General features: G+C 43.5%; 1 protein-coding gene across 14 annotated transcripts in view; it reads left to right on the forward strand.

Annotated features, from left to right (window-relative positions):
* CSNK1G1 (casein kinase 1 gamma 1) overlaps positions 1-21,613 on the forward strand; it is a 155,522-nt gene extending 133,909 nt beyond the window's left edge. For 8 of the 14 annotated variants that reach the window (XM_061431012.1, XM_061431014.1, XM_061431007.1 and 5 more), the window contains 3 exons: positions 418-528; positions 8,311-8,417; positions 15,711-21,613. In XM_061431012.1, the coding sequence (XP_061286996.1) occupies positions 418-528; positions 8,311-8,417; positions 15,711-15,765 (273 nt within the window). In that variant the 3' untranslated portion in view covers positions 15,766-21,613. The other 6 variants (XR_009739115.1, XR_009739116.1, XM_061431015.1 and 3 more) reach the window with 6 other exon arrangements.
* Positions 21,614-23,171: the final 1,558 nt, after the last annotated feature.

Consider the following 23,171-nt stretch of genomic DNA (forward strand, 5'->3'; position numbering starts at 1 on the left):
TACCTATTTAGGTAGATCTTTAATCAGTGAAATGATTTAAGTATGATTATTCCTTTGTGCAGCAATCCAGCTTTGTGAGTTTGGTCTGTTTAGTGGCTATTGAAATTTTACTAATATGGAAACTAAAAGATAATTCCAGCTTTTGATGGATTTTCTTTTTTAACCTCCTCTTGTGGTGATTATTGTTTTTCTGTGTCTCGGCAAGGTTGGTATGTTAGAGACAGTTATGTGTTGACTTGTTAGGCTGAAATAAATATAGCCAAGCTTTTTCTCAGTGCTTTGCAGCAGTTGTTAGTTCAAAATCCAAAACAAAAACAAAACCCGAAGGGACAGTAATGTACTTGATTTTGTAATTGCTTGCTGTTGCTTCACCTTTCCTTCCATATCTTGCTCTCATGCTTCCTAATGCCTGAGCAGACTGCATCGTCAGAGCGCCGAGGAGAGTGGGAAATCCAGCCGAGCCGGCAGACCAATACCTCGTACCTGACGTCTCACTTGGCCGCAGACCGCCATGGGGGATCAGTGCAGGTACTGACTGCCTTCCTTGCCTTCTCTTGGCCCTCCCAGCTTGGCTGGTGGAATGTTGGCTTGCTTCTGAAACTCAGGTTCCTTTAGAATGGAGTCTCACAGTAAGGTTGAGCTGCTCTTATGGTTTACTGCATATCTCTGTGCTGATTTTCTACTGAGGTGCCTTGTAAGAATCACATTTGAGATGATTTCTGGTTGTTGTAATTGGCTAAGAAATATGTATATGATTTCTGACACTAATTTCTGGTGAAATGAATCCTTCAACCTTGATCCACTCATGATAGACCATAAAATAAAGTCAAGGTAGAGGTCTGTTAGTGTCAGGTGTGGGAACTATAAAGATCTGAGCCATTTAAAATAAGTATTTTGAGGATAGAGGACTGCGTATGTAGCTCATCCTATGATTATATGTGTCATAGCACATATACATTTTGAGTCCATAAACAATTTGTTTATTGGACTCACTCAGCTATTTATGACTGGGAACTCAAGGAGTTGAGCTATATTCTTTTTTCCCTTCCTCGAATAATTATTTCTGATTTCCTTTGGACTATTTTGAATCTTTATTATCTCTCATACTTAAGAACATCTTGTGTCTCTTTTCACACATGTCACTATTTTAATAATCTTAACCTGATTGTTTTTCTCATACTGGTAAGTGACGGCACCAATTGGGGCACACAGGTGAACCCAGAGCTACCAAATATAAATTCTTATTCTTAAAAAGGGATAGGTAAGCCTTTTGCATAAAAAAAATGCATCTTCATAGGCTGATTATTTAAGATACATCTGTAAATGGACTGACTTACTGAAGATCGTGTTATTCAAAGGACAGCTCTGATCTGTAAACCAAAAATGTTCTCTTAGGAGCATCTAGGTAAAAATGATGGATTGAAGACAACCCCATCTGAAATAACACTAAAAGAATGATAAGGAGGTTTTTTTTAAGGCATAAATCCATATAAGAATGGAGAAAACAGACAAGGAGGCAACAGCAATCAAACGTCAGAAGCTGGATAGCAGATGGGCAATTATTAAATGACTTAGGAGTCCCAAGAAAATAAAAGTCTGAACCAATACAAGAGAAAGCTGAGAGACTGTTTACATGGGGAGTCCCCAAAAAGCTCAGAAAGTGTGGAGAGGCATGTGCTAAAATGAAGAACATTGGTTTAAAGTCTGTTTAAGAAGCCAGAGATCCCTACTTGTCCTCTACAGCAAAGACCAAAGGTTATTCTTTGGAGAGGGCAAAAAAAATGGTCCCTGGGGCTTCCCTGGTGGTCCAGTGGTTAAGACTTTGCACTTCCAATGCATGGAGTACACGTTCTATCTTCTATCCCTGGTCAGGGAACTAATATCCCACATGCCATGCAGCATGGCCCAAAAAAAAAAAAAAGATGGTCTCTGGATTAGGAGATACAAGGCACATTTGAGGGTAGAATACCATACTGGAGAGGGGGAGATTAAATGAATGTGTGCATACTGACTGCCTGCTTTCCCATTTAGTACTTAAGAATGCAGACAGTCAGGTGTGTACCTTAAAGGTATGAGCTTGAGTCAGCTCTGGGGGATCTAACCACCCCCAGAGAAAACATCTGAGCCTACTGACAATAGGGTTTCCCTAATGAATTGGACATCCACATCATTCTGCTATGAGATCGTCTTAGAAATCCCATCTCTCTACTCATAGTGCCAGTTTACTTTCTCCCACTTTTATTTTTTTTTCTTTTCTTTTCTTTTTTTTTTTAAAAAAGAATAAAAATGTCTTCTCCAACACCACAGTTCAATCTCCCACTTTTAAATAAGAGCAAACATTCAGGGATTATCAGACTTCTGAAGAAAACTCTTAAAAAGAGACCAAAAAGAGCAAAACAGCAACAGAAAAATACTTTGTTATTAAAAACCTTGTTGAAGATATTGCTACTGTGAAGCAAAGACAGGATGCTACATTTAAAAGGAATATTCTAAGCAAACAAACCAAAAAAAAAGAGAGCTTTTGGAAATTAAAAACATAATAAACAAAAAATTAAAACTCAATTATCCTTCAATTAAAAAATAAATACATTAAAAAAAAATTAAAACGCAATAGTTGGGAATTCCCTGGCTGTCCAGAGGTTAAGACTCTGCGCTTCAGGGAGCATGGGTTCGATTGCTGGTTGGGGAACTAAGATCCCACCTGCCAAGTGGTGTGGCCCAGAAACAAAAAGCTCAGAACTTTGGAAGATAAAGTTGTGAGGAAGTCTCCCAGAAAGTCAAGCAAAGAAAACGAGATAAAAATAGTAGGAAACAACATAAGATTTAAGAAGAGACCAGAAGGTCCAATTTCTAAATAATGGGAGTTCCAGAGAGCAGAGAAAGTGGAGGGGCAGAACTCATGGACAAAATCATTTCGCACATATCAGAGACTTGTTTCCAGGTCAGAAGGCCCACCGAGTGCCCAGCTTAAATGGATGGTGAAATCACATCAAAGTATATCATTGTGAAATTTCAAACACTGAAGACAAAGAGCAAATCCTTCAAGCTTCCAGAAAAAGAACAGTCCCGTGCAAATAAAGGACCAGGACTTAGTATAGCCTCAGGTTTCTGAACGGCGGTGCTGGAAGCTAGAAGGCAATGAGCAGTCCCTTCAAAGCTGAGAAAAAGTGATTTCCTACCTAGAATTCTGTACTTCTGCAAACTGTCAATTCTGGTTGGAATATGTAATAAAGACATTTTCAAAAATCTGTGGTTCCAGTAATTTTACTTCTCATGCCCCCTTGTGAAGCTGTAGGAGGATGTGTGCTATGAAAATGAGTGAATCAACCAAGAAAGAGTAAACATAGGATCCAGGAAACGAGATCCAACTCAGGAAAACAGCAGTGTAAAGACAGGCGGTCCCAGGCTGCCATCTGTCTTCCAGTAGAAGAGGGCAGCCTGTCCTAAACAGAGCTGGCCAGGAGGCCTGGAGAGCAGTTTTATCAGTTAACTCAATGGCAAATAAAAAATCATGCAGGGAAGAAAAGATAACTATGGTACACTCCATGATACAGCTGTAAATAGCCTTTAATTGTTGTAAACACTAAGAATTGATTTAGTAATTACTGTATAAACTTTAATGGGGGAATAAAAAGATAAAAAAGGTGAATACACTGCCTAAAAATAACAAATCAAGATGCATGTTATTCAGAGATATGGAAACGAAAAACAAAGGAATCAGCTATAAAGGAAAGGGAAATGGTGGAGTGGAGGAAAGAGATTATTGTTTTTCACAAGTATCCGAGTATAAATATTTGATTCTTTACCCAATGTGCTTGTATAACTAATAAAAATAAAACCTAACAATTTAAAAATATATATGTAAATATATATACACACATGTATCAGTTTCTGAGTATCTCATTTGCAAAAATTTGTAAGTTTAATAATAGCCAATTCATCTAGTGTTGTTGAAACGTGAGTTTCAACTATTATGGAGGTAATTTGGCAATACCTGTTAAAATCTTAAATATGTACCACTTTTGATCCAGTGAATCCAGTTTCAGATAAATAGTCCTCAAAAAAGTACAGGGAAAAAAAAATGTACAAATAGTAAAGATACATATTTTAGAACAATGCTGTTAAGAGATTTAATTTTTTGTATGAGATGTAATTTAAAATTGTCTAATAATCACTTGTTAAAAAATAAAAAGAAGCAGGTGAAACTAACCTTAATATAAGTCTTTGAAACCTAGTTTGTATTTTACACTTACTGAATATCTGAGTTTAACATTAACTAAACAAATATAATACTTCCATACTATGGAGAGACAGATCTCTGGATGTCGTGGAAAATGGCCAAAATATATTGTGGAAAAAGCATCCCATCCAACAGTATGTAAAATTTGGCTTCCCTCTTAGCTCAGTTAGTAAAGAATCTCCCTGCAATGCAGGAGACCCTGGTTCAATTCCTGGGTTAGAAAGATCTGCTGGAGAAGGGATTGGCTACCCACTCCAGTATTTTTGGGCTTCCCATGTGGCTCAGCTGGTAAAGAATCCACCTGCAATGCAAGAAACCTGGTTTCAATCCCTGGGTTGGGAAGATCCCCTGGAGAAGGGAAAGGATACCCACTCCATTATTCTGGCCTGGAGAATTCCATGTACTATATAGTCCATGGGGTCGCAAAGAGTCGTGGACAGGACTGAGCAACTTTCACTCTCTTACTTTTACTTCTGTCCAAAAAAATGGGTCTAAAATTGTTTGAATTAAAATATATAGGAGATACAAGGGCATACGACTTAAGAACGACATTTAACATTTAGCTAATATACCCTTTGCTCAAATCTTTATAGTTATTTACAACTCTTACTAAGATCAGTGTTATTCCAGTTTTATAGATAGGGAAACTAAAGCAGAGAATTCCAAAATGTATTAGTTTTGAATTATCAAATGTATTAGGATTGAAATGTTGGTTATCAGCTAAAGTACTGCTTCCTTTGGTATACAACTCTTGATTTTTCTTCATGGTAACAACTGAAAAGCAGGGCTTATAACTCAGATCTCTCAGACTCTTAAAAGGGATGCTACCAATATGAAGGGCTAAAGTTCAAAACAGTACTTCACATTAGTCTCTTTCATGGATAATTCTGTATTAATTACTTTCGTCTTAAACGGGATATAGCCAGAGAAATGTGAGATTAATATTATTAATAGTGATTACAGCAAAATAAACTGCCAGTGTTCGAGGTATACAAATAAAGCCTACTTTTAAATTAGGTTATTCTAAAATAATCAATGGAAAAGTATAAATGATAGTTTCAAATACTTAATGATTTGTTACATCCTTAGAGTTCTTCACAGTTTTTCAGATTGCTTTCCTAACTATCATTATGTTTAACTGCCATAGTAATTATGAGGTTAATAGAACCAAGGTGGTTATTGGCCTAGTCTTACAGAAATAGAAACCAGGACTCACAGAGAATGCTGACAGTCGAGAATCCAGCTCTTTGGTCACCTCCACCGGGTGTTTGTTCCACCGCACACCTAGGCAACAGTCCCGTGGTTTGACAAACTGTACCTCCAACCTGAAATAATTACGTGTATGCTCTAGAGGTCCATATTCGTCGCCCTTGATTCCCAAGTATATTTTAGACGCAGTTAAGTTTAAGGTTAGACAGTTGATGGTAGAGTTATCATTTGTGCCTGATTTGTTTGAGGATGCAGACAAGATGTCTAGTCTGTAAAATGGGGCACCCAAGGACATTGCTTGTGGGCCAAGAGGCAGCATAGGAAGGAGAAATTAGAGAGTATGAGATGTGAAATGCTGTGAGCAAGTGCCGTGGCCCAGCGTCACCAGGTAGTTCATAGGGTGGTGCCGACTGTCGCTTCTTTATGTCAGTAGAGGCCAAGATGTTTTATTTAACATCTTATCTAGTTCCTGAATTGTTTATTGAAAAACACGGTGTGATCTCTCCTTGTGCCTACCAGAAGCATATGTAGGCTGAGGAAATTACCAGGACAACAGTGGCAGGACTGCAGTTCTCCAGGCGACAAACCTCTCCTCAGCTTTTCATTTTTGTTGAAACTTTTCATTTTCCCCAACTTTTCATTAGGAAATTTTAAAATCTATAGCAGAGTTGAAGGGGAGATGCAGTGAGCCTCTGTGTATCCTTAACTAGATTAGCAAATGATTGATTTTTGCCGTATTTTCTTTAACTCAGGAGGGGGGTGTTTTTAAAGTATTTGTAAGTACATTTCAACCCAAAATACTTCAGCCTGCATCTCCTTAGAATGAAGCCATTCTCTCATGCAACCAACACAGCCACTGTCATATATAAGAAAATTAATAATTCCATAATAGCTCATATACAGTCATATCACATTTCCCCCAATTGTCTCCAGAATTTATTTCGTAGTGTTCTGGATCTGATTAGGGTTCATGCATTGCATTTGGTTGTTATGCCTCTTCAGTCTCTTAATTTCTTTTAATCTATAAAGATCACCTCTGTGTTAAAAAAAAAAAAAAGATTTTTAGACATATCTTTTTTGAAGAGAATTTAGACTTGTCTTATAGAATGTCCTGCACTTTGGATTTTCTTATTTTTTTCCATCATACTTAAGATTCAGATAATTTTTTTTTTTTGCAAGAATACTATATAGATAATACTATGTAGTATTCATTATATCATATCAGGAGATAAATCAGGTTAGGTGGTTTCATTGATCAGAGATGCTAAATTTGGTTACTAGTGAATTTGGGGTCTCCCATGGGTAAGTCCCGGTTTAATTTCGTATGTTTCCTTGACTAACTGTACACCATTGTTAATAATTTTTTAAAGCTTATATTGATGTAATTAGTAAGAATAATAAATACTTCTAATTTATAAATAATGGTGAGCAAAGACTGCTGATAAGTTGTAGTCACCTTGTCTGCCCTTTCCTTTTTGAATAAATACCTCAAAGATTCCTTAGACTAAACATTTCCCTCCACCTTCCTTTTTATAAGTGTGCAGGAAATTTTTAGATTACTCCCTCCCAGCTCTAGAGGGAGATAAAAGTAAACATTTATGGAGGGAGAATAACAGTACTGTGAATGTTTATTGAGCCATTATCATGTACCATGAGACTGGGCTAAGCACTTTCTGTGGATTGTCTGCACAGTAACCCAATTAGGTAAGCAGCATTGTTTCCCCATTTTACAGATTAGGAAGCTCAGGCACAGAAAGAGTGAGGATCTTGCCCAAGGACCCACAGCAAGTAAGTGGTGGAGCTAGGGTTAAAACCCAGGGCTGAGTAAGTCTAGAGCCCATTTCTTACCTACTGTGCTGTGCTGTCTCCATTATAGTGCACCGGGTATTGTACCAGACATGGTTTCATGCATTTTCTTGTATAATTCTCACATCAGTCTATAAGCAACAGTGTCATATAGATGAAAAGTTACTTACCCAGGGGCGTATGATATCTGAACCATTTATCCTATTTTGTGGTTCTCTCCCATGTTTCAGCCAAGATCTTTAACAGCAGAGTGGTTTGTCCAGCGGGGTCCCTTTTCCCACTTCCCAGCACCCACATAAGCAGGAATCATGTGCTGGAAATGAAACCAGGTGACAGAAGCAGCTGCACAAGCAAGAGAAGCCTGATCGGTTCCACATTAACCAGATGACAGGAGTGAGAGCCTTCAGTTACAGTTCGGGGACCGTCAGTGAGAAATGGGATGACGCTGAACCTGAAATAAAGGTTGTTGACATAAGACCGGTCCTCCAAGGGAAAGTGTTCCTTACTGTCTGCCCTCTCACACAGGGAGGATGCGGCAGTCTTGTTTGAGTAACTTCAAACCGAAGGTCCAAAGCTGTGAAGAAATTTCTCAAGGAAAGTGTGACTGCTTATAGTTTTCGATGCTTACTATTGATTTCCTCTTTAGATTTTTTTTAACATCATCACTGAGTCTATATATAATTATAGCATAATAAGCTGAGAGGAATAGAATTAGAGACAGTAATATCAACTATTTTATAGGATTTCTGTGAGGCTTAGATTTACACACACACAAATACAACACAACACAATGTAGCAAGAGTTCCTAACACAGAGCAGGCATTCAGTATGAAAGTTGTCATAGTTAGATGAGTTTTGTGTTTTCACATGATATGGGTCCGGGCACATTCCCTAAATTAGGATGTTTGGCCCCCCAGCCCAGAAAAACAAACGTTCTAAACATTGCCTGGCTCTTACCCAAGCTAGAGACCAGAACTCCCTTAGTGAGCCTCTCTGGCACTGGCAGGAGGCTCCTGTTGCCATGGCATCTGTCACACTCTGTCCTTCTGTTTCAGGTGGTTAGCTCAACCAACGGAGAGCTGAATGTCGACGACCCCACAGGAGCCCACTCCAATGCACCCATCACAGCTCACGCCGAGGTGGAGGTAGTGGAGGAAGCTAAGTACGTTCATCTTTCAAGGGGGCTTTTGAGTTACAGGTTGAAAAATCTTTTCTCTGTCTTTTCCTCTGGTGTGCTGCTCATTTCAGACTGGATTCCTCATGCTTGTGCCCACTGCTTTCTTCCTTTGACCATTTTATTTTGTGCATGGTACCTTAGCTGCTGCCACCCTTCTTTAGCTGTGATTTCTGGGAACACAGTCACTTTTTCTAGTCCACATGGATGAAAAGACATAGTGACCTAAAAGGATCATGGTATAAAAGCTACACCCAAGAATAGTCACAAGCCTCTTGGGGGCCCTGGAGCCTCTTGCTCCCTAAGGGACAGAGAGAAAAATCTGCTTGTCTCACCATGGGCCATGCTGACCAGCCTTTGATTTCTGGTTCTTGGCTAACCACTCTATATCTGTAGTCCTAGACAAGGGCCTCAGAGCCCTTTTGTTCTCAAAGTATTCTGAATTCAGAGAGATTTGGATTAGTCAGTTTGCACCTGTTGAATGAGTGAGCCTTGGAAAGGAGAGGAAATCACACTAACCCCAAGAGGGTGGGGAAGCCCCTCTTCCCTTTTCTGCTTCTCTTGCATGTGACTGCCTTGCCCTTCCCATCCCACTGGCCTCTAGCGCTCTCTGCACGGTCTGTGTTTAAACTCTTAGAAAATGGGGTCGAAGGTGAAATACTGCTGATTGTGCTACAGAAGTAGCATCTCCATCACTACTTTCCCTTTTTGTCCCAGCCTGAGTTCAGGTCCAGATTTAAGCTCCAGTGCAACACTAGGTAGGGAGAGAGAAGTCCTTCACAGATTAGCAGCCTGCCACACCCATTGTGGATGACTTTTCTTATAAACTCTTTGAGAACATGCAGGCTGTTCCCATATCTCCTTCTCAGAAGTAGGCAACGTATCTATAATGATACTGTGCCTTAAATGATCTTTTGAGCCTCCAGATAGCCAAAGTACCAGCCGGAAGATGTTTGTGCCTCTGTAGGAGGAAGTAAGAGGCTAATCAAGATCTGCATTCTTCCTTCTAGATATCAGTACAACTTTGCATGGTTGTTCCCCTGCCCATTCCTGTGCTCTGCTGCCCATCTCTGTGATGAACTCACTTTGCTTTCAAAGGTCCTTCCCTTCAGAAGCCAGGGCTTGAGGATTCCTACCCAGTAGATATGGGGCTATTCACACAAAGAGACAAAAAGACTTGGACTCTCTTCCTGAGTCCCTGCTCACTGTAGGTAGCTTCAGATAGCCCTCTCCTGGTGAAAGTAAGGCCCTCATACACAGGGAGGGCAAAGGAGGGGTTTAAAGTCAGGAGGAGACCATTTTCAGTAAGGAAACATGCTCCCTATTCTCAGGGACTTTGGAAGTTTTCATGGTTCTCAGTATTTCAGTTCCCACGACAGAACTTCATTCTCCCACATAGACAGTGTGGTTTCTGAGCCCTCAACCTTGGCTGCGCCTTTGAGTCTCCTGGGCCACGTCAGAAAATACAAGTGCCTGAATCCTGGCTCCAGAGATGCTGGTTTCATTTATCAGGGATATGGCCTGAGGTGATTCAGATGCGAAGCTGAGGTTGGCATTGTCTGAGCTGAAAGGTGGCTGCACCATTCCTCCCCTCCCACCTCACTCGCAATCCACTGCTGTGGCTATTACTCTGAAGGCTAGGTGAGCTCTGGATTTACTACTGTGCTCTGAACACCAGGATAGAATGGGCTTTAGTCTTATAATATGCCCTGTACAGATTTATCTTTGAACCAGTTTATTTCATTTCATTTTGGTAAATGTGTACACTAATTGTATATGTGAGTGTGGTGTTTGTGTTCTGTGTAAAAGATAGGGGACCATTCGCACAAAGAGATTTCAATCTGGTATGTTCTGTTCTGACATAATCTAAATTCCAGGACATAAAGAGCGTTTAAAGCCTCCCCATTCAGCAAAAAGGAGCTCTGTGCCAGGTTCGAGCCTTCTGAAAGGTGTGGAAACCAGAGGGGGGCAATCGTATTTGACCAAATGTCATCCAAAAGCCTGGCTTAGGACATGTTGTGTGCTGATTTCCCCAGTGATTTCATGAGCTGCCAATCCATCTTGCCCAGAGAACTGTCAGGGCACAGCCGTGTGTTTTTCTTCGTGGCCTTTTATGTATGAGGGGAGTAGTGGGGGGAGCCATGTGTCCACCCGCCTGATCGATTTCATGGGAAGAAGTCACAGCTAGGGAAGCACAAGGCTCCCACACCACTCCTCAGTGCACACAGCTGTGATGCCATGTGTCCACGCAGCCTGCTTGTGGAAGAAGAGGGGGCTGTTGCTTTTAGATTAAGGTTCCACGAGGGTCCTGAGCAAACAGTGTGAAACCTTCACGTCCAAACTTTTGATTCTGGGTTCCTCACCCAGCTTGCTTCGTGTAAAGGAGGAAAGAGCAGGGTCTTGTTTCTTTGTACTATAAACAAAATGAATGTCTATCTTACATTTAGCTCTAGGACACATCCTTGTTTAAGTGTGATTGAAAGGGTAGTGAGGCAAGGCAGCTTTTCGGTTGACTTTTGTAAGAACACAGGAGTTTTTGGTTATCCACTGACTTTAGCTACAACTTGGCACATGTGGACCTCATTTCCCCTGAGAATTAACAAGAATGGGACTTAGGCCCTTTTCTGGCAGTTATAGCTTAATCCAGAGCAGCAGTGACCCTCCTTGTTCTCTCCTAATAGGATAAAGTGTCTCTTAAGCCTGTTTTCCCCTCTAGAGGAAGAGCTAACTGCTGGCCTTTTTGGTCAGGCATGTATGTTGGTCTTACAGAAAGGCCAGGGACTTCTCTTTCCCTCAGGATATTTGGGAGATCAGCTTAACAAATTGAATGGTATGACGTCACGCGGGAATCAGAAGGACTTGGCCTTGTGCCTGTTTGGATTCATACAAGCAGGATCATATGCCCTTTCTCCTGCTCCCTTTCTGGAAGTTGCCCAGGAAAGCCCACTCTTGAGGCTCCCACCAGCTGTTTCAGTTTTGCCTTAGTCCTCACTGAGCCCCAGCTCCCACCTGACGCTTCTGTCGGGCACCTTTCCCTACCCCCTCCACTTCAGTGTGGGGACCAGGTGGCCTGGGCCTACTCACCCTGCCTTGACCGAGGAAGAACCTAAACACAGACACATACTGCATGTTTGCATGGCTCACAGGGAGTCGCTTTCCTCTCACCTCTGTGGACTAATATCTCTCTTTCTCTCTCTTCCTTTCTGTGTTTTTCTCTTCACACACTCTGTAGCTGCCTGAAAATGCTCAACCTGTGGTGAGTCCCTCTCTCCAGTTCACATGCTCGGGGAGTGGACCAGGCTAGGTTGGGATTGGCAAAGCCAAACAAAGTGCCTCAGGAACACTCAGTGGCTTCCTTATGCCACCTCGTGCTGTCCCCACCCAGGCCGGGGCGCTAGATCCACAAGGTGGTGACGGGCAGGCCTGTACCTGGGAATTCATCTGTTCCCTCTCTCCCTTCAAACCCACCACACTGCTGCCTCTTCCTGTCAAAACAGTATCCCACAGTATCCAAAATTGGCTCTTCATTTTCAGCTGAGCAGATTTTTTTTCTGAAATTAACACAGCCAGATATTATCAGACAGAGAGGGACAGAGGTAAGAAGACTGAGTTACTGTATCAGTTGTATAATCAGAATCTAGTTAGTTACTCCTCACAACAGTCATTGCCAGATAATCTCACATTCTGTGGCTTGGTCTCTTAACCTTGAAATTAGCAGCTTTGGAAAAATCTGTGACTTTCTTTTTTGGTTTAGCTTGTTTTTCCATCTGTAGAATATGATTCTCTCTGAGTAAGAGAGCTACTTCTTAGGGGAAAGATGGACATTTTGTTGTTGCCGTTTTGAGTTTTTTGTTTGTTTTTCATTTACTGTCTTTTTTTTTTTTTTCCTGCTTTTCTCTCCTTTTCCCTTCCTATAAACATTTAGTGGGCCATGGACTGACTTGACTAATGAGATATTGGGGCCTCTTGTTTGCACCCTCAGAAAAGGTTCCTTGAATGCATTTTTAGTAAGAGCATGAGGTGTACTAAAGGGGAAGCCCTAAAGATTCTGTGTTGGCTGAGGCACATTCTTGCTGGAAGACAGAGCGCCCTTCCCACCTCTCTCCCTGGACACGGCCTTGACTTTCCAGGTGCTTGTGAGCTGTGGTCTGTTGCGGTCTGGAATCCCCCCCACATTGTCTGCACGCATGGGATCATATTCTGTGTGGTGGTTACAGTCTGCTGGACTCTGTTCTGCCTTGTTTCTACTGTCTTCAGTGACTGGGTTGGGCACCAGTTTTTACCAGTCTAAGCCAAGTTGCCTGCATGGTTTCCCCAGTGGCAGGGTGTATTGAAGATAACAGTTGGGTTTGGTGGAGATAGAATTTGTAGTATTGCAATACCAAGGGGTACATTTGGCCTATTTATTTACCAGACATGTGTCTGTGTAATCTGACATTGTCGTGGTCGATACTTTCCTGTGAGATGTCAGTCACACGATCCTAACTGCAGAGGGCCTATCGTGTGCTCCTCTACTCTATGTTTGGAACTCTAGGGGGTCCCAAGGCCTTCCCCAAAGAGCTTAGGTGCAATCTGCCTGGAGAGGTAAGACATACATGCTTGAAAGGCCACATGTTATTGTCCCTTGAGAGGTCAGTGTCAACAGGGACGGTTAAGGAAGACTTGATGGATACTGTGGGGCTTAAACCCACCATTAGAGCAAAGGAAGAGTGTACCAGTACAGCAGAGAAGCATAATACAGGAATAGCTGAAGGGAGAGCGAATCAAAGAATCAGCTGGAAGAAAACCCAAGACCCAAGAAGGGTTCATCACTTGTCTTTCATCCTCTTCTGAGAATAAGACGTATGTATGGAGTCAGTCAGTGGACTGGTCTGGTGTCTGACAAAGTTTTACAAGTCCTATTGCTGGTAGTGCCCACAGAAACCAAAGAGTCAAAGAGTAGATTGCAGAGACCATTTCCTCATGGGTAGAAAATTATTAAAAGCTTCTGCTACTGCTGAAGTTCTAACTATAAGTAACTAACAAAAATTAATCTAAAGGTCTACACCACAGCTTATACTCTCCTCCAGTCAGGTGAATTCAGCTTTGCACATCAGGTTATGATATGCTTATCAGTAGATACTAATTTTTATGACTTGCCCTGGAGGAGGTGAAAGAAAAATTCTATCATTTGAATTGGACCAAAACAGTATTTTGAACTTTTTAATGATTGCTCTTTTTTAAAAACACAAAATCATTATCTTAGCACTCTCCAAAAAGAATAATAGAAATTGACTTAAATGTTAGGGATCCCTCTGAAAATCATGGTCACCAGGGAACGGAGTATTGGTACTCCCATGAGATTTCATTCACCTTATTTAATAATTTCTGGACATTCATCTTGAAAAATGTCTGTTTTCTAAAGCATATGTACAAAAAAAAAGACCTTTTTTTTTTTTTTAATCCTTCCCCAAGGATATTCCATTAAAGACTGAAAATAATCAAAAGTGTTGGTCATTTTTATTTAAAAGAAATTATGCAGTCTCTAAATACAAAGGACACTTTGTTTAATGACTATATTGCCACCCATTAATAGTACATCACGTGTGTCATCATACTCTTAGAAAGTCTTTTTTAAGACTCTCTTATGGACTTTCCTGGTGGTCCAGTGGTTAAGACTCTCCCTGCCAATGCAGGGGACACAGACAGGTTCGACCCTGATTTGGGAAGATTCCACATGCCACAGGGCAGCTAAGCTCGTGCAACACAACTACTGAAGCCCTAGAGCGTACGAGGCACAAGAGATGGCACCGAAATGAGAAGCCTGCCCACTGCAACTAGGGAAAGCCCTCAGGCAGTAACAAAGATCCAGCATGCCCAAAATAAATAAATAAATAAATAAATAATTTTAAACAAAACAGTATTTTTTAAAAATTGTTCAAAAAGTGTTTTTTTTTTAAAGCCTTTCTTAAGCACCTGCTTCCAATATCTCCATGTTTAATTCATTCAGATATGGTTAAAGCCCATCATTTTTCTGTGTAAACATCAATTTCTGCATTCTAGGAAGACACTTTATCCAGATTTTTAATAACTAGTCCATTGGGTAAGGGAATACCAATGGGTCTGACTGAAAAAGGAGGGAATCTGAGCTACAGCGGAGGACTTAGGTGCTTAGGGAAGTAAGCAACAGCTCTTTATTTCTTTGTGAATACTTTTGATGTTAAACCCAAAAGGATTAGGCAAAAGAGCCAAAGACAGTTTCTGAGAAAAGCTTTTCTTTCAAGGATCCAGCAATCCAGAGTTACACTTCAGCTTCTCTACCCTCCATCATCGGGCATCTTTGACTCACTCACCACTTTCTGCCCCTGGTGTTCTCATTTTTTATGCATCAGCCTCCTGGAAAGGACGTCTTTTGTACCAGCTGTGCCACAGTCCTCGTCACCCTTTTTTGGAATAGTCACTGCCTGAGCAAAAGCGACTTCCAGTTCCAAAGACTGCAGTCCTGGGGTGGGGGGTTACCCAAGCTCAGGGATGTGGTAGAGCTGTGGCTGTCACCCAGGAGGCAGCACTTGGAGGGCTTATGAAGGGATGAGGCCCAACCCACCACCCTAAACAGGGTCAGTCCTTGAACCCAGCCTGGCCCAGCAACAGCCTCAGAAAGCTGGCTGAGAAGGACCGTGCAACCTGCTGCTTCCTGAACTGTGTCACTGATCCTCCAAATGAAGAGTGGACTGTGCTGATTTCAGTCAAGAGATCTGGGCTCACCCAATTATTAGGGTCAGGGCTTCTGCCTACACCAGGTAGCTGACCAGGGCCGGGGATGGAGGGTAGAGAGAATCCTTAATCCTTCATTTGTAGCATCACAAGAGCCTCCTAGAGTTCCAGACGTCATACTTTTCATGGCATTTGTTTGGCCTTAGTTTAGCTTCCATACCCGCTGACCACTAAAGTCGCATTAAATAATTTTGCCTTCTGTATTAAGGGGCAAACAGAGCAGCTTTGAGGATCCCCAGCCTTGGTTCAGTATAAAAAAAGATGGCAGGTTGAGGTGTTAAGACTAGGAAAGAAGCCATCTTCATCCTTTCAAAAACACCTGCCTGGGCCCTGCCCTGCCTGCAGCCCTTTGATGATAGGGTTTGCAATAAAGTAGCTGCTTCCTTTGGCTTTCCCGGCAGACACTGCCCACTGCCTCCAGTGTGCGCACTGTAGATGGTGGGCGGCCCTGAGGGTGGGTGCAGTCCACAGAGGCAGGCAGGAAGCTGTGGGCAGCTGAGGCTCACTTGTGATCTTCTTGTGCTCCAGGTGCTGCTGCTTCTTTAAGAGGAAAAGGAAGAAGACCACCCAGCGCCACAAGTGACCAGTGCCTCCCAGGAGTCCTCAGGCCTTGGGGACTCTGACTCGATTGCACCCGCAGCTCCTGCCATTTCTCATTGGAAGGGACTCCTCTGTGGGGGGAGGGTGGAGATCCAAACCAAAAAGAAGAAAACAGATGCCCCCAGAAGGAGCCAGTGTGGGCAGCCAGGGCCCAGTGGGTCAGTGGCCACCCCTACCTGCCTAAGGCTCTGAGCAGGTCCCAGAGCCGCAGGTCCTCCACTGCTTGCCCGCTGGGCGGCCTGGTTGACTCTCCTTCCTATTGTTTACAGTGAAGGTGTCATTCACAAAAACTCAAGGACTACTATTCTCTTCCCATCCCTTAGTTTACTCTTGGTTCTTGCCCCACCCTCCACCCTCTCCAGCACACAAGCTAATGAGCTGAAGGCTTTGTCTGCTGAAGGAGTTTAAGAGGCTGGGGGTGTGGCCAAGAAGGTGGGAGGTAGGTGCAGGCCCAGCTGGAGGAGGACCTCCGCCCACCAGGTGTGTTGGCGCAGCTCCCTCTCCGTGCCTGTGCAGCCTCCACCCCCAGCTGGCCGCGGGGTGCAGGTTACTCCCTCCATCCCTCTTGTGAAGTTACACTGTAGCACGCAAGCTGTGAGAAATCTGCAGTCTACTGTCCCTGCGTGTTGGCGCTCTTAGCTTTCTTGACAAGCGAACTCTGTTCTCCAGACAGTAGTAGTAGAACGTTGCAAGTTGTTCTGAGCAAAGGAAAAGACTGACTTTATTGCACTTTTAGTTTTTTTTCCCCCTCTTTTTCGTTGTCGTTTTAACACAAAAAAGAACCATGGCAGATGCATATTGTGTCTGGTTATATTGGGATTTTTTACTTTTTTTCTGTTTGGAGGGGGATGGGGCCAGCAGCCAAGCCATGCAGAGAGAACATGGGTCCAGAGGACGTTCTCCGTGGAAAGGGCGGGGTCCGCAGCACCCGGAAGAGGAGGAGCCAAACTCTGCCCTTCTGAGTGAGCGCTCAGGTTGGCAGGGAAACATACTTGAATTTTCATTCGTCTTCTCGGCTGCTGAAGAATGTCCCTCCCAGAGCCTCTTGACCTCATCAGCCTGCAGTTTGGACAGCCTCGCTCTCCAGCACGTGGGAGGAGCCGGCCAAGCCAGACTGGGACCAGGAGTCAGTTCATCCCAGAGAAGGAGATGGTTAACAAAACCGGAAATATCTGTTTCCTCCACTGCCAGGGACTTCCAACTAGATAGCCATGTGACTTCTTTAGTGACTCGGGGGACAGAATTAGTGATGAAACAGCCACCACCATATTGCCACTTAGTGGACAAGAAGGAGGAAAGTGATCCTGCCTTCCAACTGCCAGAGGAAACCTCAGGATTTGGCTCATCGCAGGGGCCAGGAAATAAAATTGGTGTGTACTCTCTGCCCCAGTAGATGGGTTACAGCATTTGGGCTGGCCTGCCTGCCTTACCAGAAACCAAGCACCTGCAGATCTCCCAACAGGCCCATAGCAGCAGGCTTAGGACTCAGTACCTAGGGCTCTGAGTGAACAGGAGGGTGGGGCTGGTTAGTGCTGGAAAATTCCAGGAGAAAGGAGACGGAAATGAAAGGTGTGAAGTCATCTCTAGATAAGACAGCCACATGTCTAGAGCCTGTACTCCCCCGACCACTCTCCACGTCCCCCATGCTGTAGATACACGTGCTGCTGTGAAGGGTCTCAGTTCCTCATTCACTGCTTGAAAAGTCATCAATGTGTGGAGTTAATCTCCTCATCTTGATTTTCATTTGAGTTGAGTGACTTAATCCAAGTAGTGATTTCTCATTCCAGAGATGATCAAGGAGACAGGATTCAGTCCGTCAGAGAATGAGGTCTTGTATCTGGGGGTAGAGAGAGCTATCCATGGGGGAGAGTGACTGGTGACTTAGTTCAGAGGTTTGGGGAACATAGTAGTGCCTCTGGCTTGAAGAGTAGAGCTGTCTTTTGGACTGGAGGGTGTGGGCCTACTTCCTGGTAGTTGCTATTTTCCACAACAGGTCCCTTGATGTATCTTAGTGGAACAGTTACTGGGCTTCACTTGTGTTCCACTGGGCCTTGGCTAGGAAAGACCACTTCATTGACTTCAAATTTGCCTAGCTTATGTAAAGATTGTGATCTTTAATTTTTTAAAAGAAGTTTTCCTGTAAATAAAACAGAATGGCTGGGAGATGCAGGGACATACCCCTTCCCCACAAGAATTTTGAATATTGGGGTTTGCTTCCTTGACATTAGCTGGTGGTTCAGGCACTGTCACTGAAACTTAGATAGTTTCTCATTTGGCATTTGGGTAACTTCTCAATTTGCGTAACTCTAACGTCCTGTACAGAATCTTTTCCTTCCACATCCCAGTATAGAAAAGGCCTGCTTCTCAAGGGAGGGCAAGGGCAAGTGGCGAAGTCTGGAGCATCCCTGGCCCTCCATACTCCACTAGGTGCCTCCCCACTTCCACAAGGAAAGCAAGGGTAGTTCCCAGCTTGGCTGCAGGGCGGGCCCTCTTGAAGCTGGATTTATGACTTTTGGGGGGTCTTAAGTTTGTTTTAAAGGCTGGCTCTTGGACTGAGCCTGAGCAGTTGGGGGGGGGGTCTTCCTAATGCACTATTCTCACCCTCAGCCTCCCACAAATCTCTTATGAGATACTTGATTTTTCATAACAAAGTGAAACACCCAAATTTTTCTGGCATGCCAAGTAATGGCAAGTAATGATCCTCCCAGGGCCATTGGCACTCCAGGGTGGTTCCAGACCCCTGAGAGATTCTATTGTGATCTTTTAAAAAGAGTACCTAAGGAGTAATGTGGCCATCAGTTCTCTCCCCATCAGCACATCTCATCAGGGCTGCCTCCTCAGCCCTGTTGCTATCGTTGCTTACCTCCATTTCTCGGCCAGGTCCTCTGGCATGGGCGCTCCCTGCACCTACTGCCCACCCAAATCCGCTTGCTCCATAGTCCGTGCACTTCCCCCACTTCACAGCCGTGATACCTAGGGGTCTTCTTCGGGGCTGATGGAGTTGTTGCTGAGTTAGTATTAAGCAGTAACAACAGCCGGGGTTCTCCCAAGCCCTGCTGTCCTTCAGATTGCATCCTGAACAGATTGAGGCAAGCAGGCCAGGAATCCGCCAAGATGTAAACGGTCCTCCCCTGTGACCAGAGCGTGACCGTGTCTGTGCAGTCTGAGCACATAAGTGTCAACCACTTGCTGGGCATCCCTTGGCGTTCCCCAGTGATCTCACTCCAGATGGCTCCGCAAGGATGGAGCGTGTGCCAGCAGCTGAGTACTCTCATAACTGCCTTCATTAACATGCTCCTGCCATTTGGGGTCTGTCCAGGAGGAAACGGTCTGGGAAGGTACAAAGTCAGGTGACTAGGTTGGCCTTCAATTAAAGCCCCGCTGTACTTTGGAATGCAGGGGCAACAGCAGATAGCAGGATTCTGAGTTTTCCAGAAGGGTTGATTGCCTGTTCATTCTCAGTGAACTCCAAGTTCATAGAAATAGCCCCTACCATTAGCCAGAAGAGGTGTCCATCGCCTCGAAAGTACCTTCCAACTTAGTTCACTGGAAATGTACGTTGCGAGTACATATTCAGTGTTGGTTCTCAGTGTTAGTAACCACTTTTGTTGTCAGAAATAAGTGAGGGTGACATTATGTCAGAGTGGTTACTAAAGATCATAGCCTTAACCTTTTTTTATGCAAAAGACAACCTGTCTCTCTTCCAGTGAGCCGCATGGCCTGCAGTTTTCAAAAATAAGTGCTTTCATGGCAGCCTAGAAAGTACCTCCTCTGAGGACATTGACCTTTCATTTAATGCATGTCTATATGCCTCCTGTGTCCCAGTCACCTCTTCTGTTTCCATATTGACACCAGATTTCATTTTCAGTGAACTGCTCTGCCAATGTTGTCTCCAGTGTCAGAGCCATGTTAGGGCTAGAATTTCTCAGATCAGGAGCTTGCAGTGCCATACAGCCAGCATTGCCTTTGCTAGGCCACTGCCACCATCCCCACCATTGATCCAAGGTGGGCAGATGAATTCTAGAAACCTTTAGGGGGCCAGGATGACTCGGCACCCCATCTGGTTTGATGTGAACAACAGGCACTTTTCTCTGGAGTTCTTGCTTTTGCCAACTCCAGGGCTCCAGAAAGGTCCTGCCTAGAGGCTGACAGCCAGTGAGTCCCAGTCTTCCTCCTTATGGTTTGCTAGGAATCAAAATGGGATGCCTGTGGGTTGTTGTTGTTGTTATTGTTTTTTTGGTGGGGAAAGGGAGTGATTTTGTTTATGAATAAGGAAACCATGGCCCTTTTGAGGGTTTGCAGTGTCTTAAGCAGTGTTTTAGCCACAAGTAAGGAATCTTGGAAATCTTTGATCAATTAAGCAGTCTTAAAAATCTGTTTTTCCTAATTCCTTTTGCAGGTGACTGAGTGCAAAAGGTTTCTCCATTGTATTCAAAATAGTAAGTAGGTTCCCTGGATATAGACAGTAGTAGTTGACATATTTCCTTAAAAAAGCAAGCAGGAAGTCCACTCCAATGTGTATTTGTAGCTCAGCTTGTATTACAAAGGAAAAAAGTGAACGTGTACTCTGTATATTTCTAGTTTGGTTACCAAACTCCATGTTATAAAAGAACCTCAGTTCTGTGGACGGAATTTATTTTACTGTTGTTCTAGTACTCCTCATGATCATCTTCCCAGTGCCATCACCACCTTCATCCATGGTAAGAAGCGGGGATGCCATGCAGTCGTCCCAGTAACACACAAGAGGACAGCTGTCCTGACTGCCCCTTTCCCGCAAATCCCCTCTTTCAGAGCAGGTGAGACATTTTCAGTGATCCCCTTCATGAGCTCCAGACCAAATCCCAGGCCAGCCCTTATACTGAAAGCTTTTCTAAAAGGCTTATCAATCTGTTAGGAATGTCTCAGGAAGATGAGCCATTTCTTGGGGGGAGGGGTGGGGGAAGGGAAGGGCTATACAGATGGGTGTGTGTGGTTGCATTTGTATGCCTGTGTGTGTGTGTGTTTGCATATGCCAGCGCTCATCTGTGTCCATTTCATTTCCATAAAGACTCACAGCCCACCTTAAAAAAAAAAAACAGCCCAGGCTGCTGACCGTGTGTTCCTGAATATTTTCAGAAGTAAACAAGAAACAAGTGAGTTTCTAGTGTAGCAGCAAGCTCTGGGAATGAGCCCCATTTATCAAGCAGAAGAGTAAACAGCAGGAAAAAAAATAAGATGAAACCAAAAATATTATAAGCTCCCCGCCATGGAAAATAATGTTGATTCAATTCCCATTGGATGTATACATGCTCTAATTTATTATATTATTATTTTGTCTGTTTCTTACATCTTTGCCCATTGTACTTTTAAAAAGATGTTGGGATGTTGATTTCAGTTTTTTTTAAGACTAGATAATGTATAAATCAGCTGTGGAAATGAGTTTTAATTGATGTGTGGATGTGATTATTGTTAAATGCCTTTTTTTTTTTTACCTTTTATTTTAGATACATAATATTGTTTCATAAACCCTGGCACTGGTCTGCAAAGCTCAGCTGTGAAAATGAAACTTGTAGTATTTTTAAACATGAATGTCAATTTCAGGTGTATTTGAAATGGTTCCTCCAGGAGAGAGATTTGTACACCATTTAGTAAAAACTCTGCAGAGGAAGTAGCCTTCTTTGAAGTGAATGGAAACGGGCCTTGATATTATCTCAGAGTAGCCCATTTCCTAGGGCACCATGGAAAACACAAATGTGATCTTTAAGTATACCTCTTCTCCAGTCTGGGGAGGAAAGGACTCAGTTTGCACCCTTTTTGTATGTAAAATAAAATGTCTTACCTTTCTTGGCTAATTTTGCTTGGTTGGTTGGTTTGGTTTTAACCTCTCCTGGTTCATTTGTAACTAAGTATCTAGCTAGGACTAACTTCAATATGATTGAAGCCTCCAGGAATGAAAATAATGCCTGACATTTTCACATCTTGCATCATTCTTTTGGGTTGAATATTGCCCTAGCCAGTGCGTCACTTTAAAGATAAACATTTCTGGAAGAATTTGGACATTCATCACTTACTAGTTCCTGTATCCCTGTAGTTCTTCAGTGCTAGAATACCAGGAAGTTAAGATCTGCTCTGAAACAACTAGGAAATGGCAGCTTTGTAATTCTGCTCTGCTAATGAGGAACATGGAGAAGGCAATGGCACCCCACTCCAGTACTCTTGCCTGGAAAACCCCATGGACAGAGGAGCCTGGTAGGCTGCAGTCCATGGGGTCGCGAAGAGTCGGACACGACTGAGCGACTTCACTTTCACTTTTCACTTTCATGCACTGGAGAAGGAAATGGCAACCCACTCCAGTGTTTTTGCCTGGAGAATCCCAGGGACGGGGGAGCCTGGTGGGCTGCCCTCTCGGGTCGCACAGAGTTGGACACGACCGAAGCGACTTAGCAGCAGCAGCAATGAGGAACATCTATACAGACAGAGGTGTAACTATGTAACAATCTAAACTCACCAGTGCATATTCAGCACAAAACTACCACCAATCTGGCCAAGATTGTCTGGTTCCAGTTTTTTCTATTACTACTCAATACTACTTAAATGGTCTTTCTTCACTAATGAAAAACACCTGTAAGATCATGATTAGAGTAGGCTTCCTTGGAGGCTCAGTGGTAAAGAATCCGCCTGCCAATGCAGGAGTGAAAGCGAAAGTCGCTCAGTCATGTCCAACTCTTTGCGACCCCATGAACTATACAGCCCGTGGAAGTCCCCAGGGCAGAATATTGGAGTGGGTAGCCTTTCCCCTCTCAGGGGATCTTCCCAACCCATGGATGGAACCCAGGTCTCCCGCAATGCAGGCAGATTCTTTTACCAGCTGAGCCACCAGGGAAGCCTGCCAATGCAGGAGACATGGGTTCAATCCCTGGTCAGGGAAAATCTGAGAAGCAACTAAGCCCATGCGCCACAACTACTGAGCCTGTGCTCTAGAGTGTGGACCCTCAACTACTGAAGCCAGCACGCCCTAGAGCCCCTTTAACGCAACAAGAGAAGCTACCGGAATGAGAAGCCCACTCACCATAAGAGTAGCTCCCGCTAACCACAACGAGAGAAAAGCCTGCGCAGCACTGAAGACCCAGCACAGTCAAAAATTAAAAAAAAAAAATTTTTTAAGTCATCATGAAAAACTTCATACTCAGAGCACTGTATCCATCAAGCTTATTCTTTCCCCAAAAGTCGGGGGTTGGGGGGGGTGGGGTTGCTGGTGGAAGAAAGCTACCTTTAGGCTATTTTAGCATTCGTTCCTCTTGTGGAGAAAGGTTGCTTTGAAAACTAGCTTGGTAAACAATTTTTCTCAGCGTGCAACAGCGGGCCAGGCTCCTCTATCCATGGGATTCCCCAGCCAAGAATACTGCAGTG

Source organism: Bos javanicus, chromosome 10 (assembly GCF_032452875.1).
Source record: "Bos javanicus breed banteng chromosome 10, ARS-OSU_banteng_1.0, whole genome shotgun sequence".
In the NCBI taxonomy this organism is placed as follows: domain Eukaryota; kingdom Metazoa; phylum Chordata; class Mammalia; order Artiodactyla; family Bovidae; genus Bos; species Bos javanicus.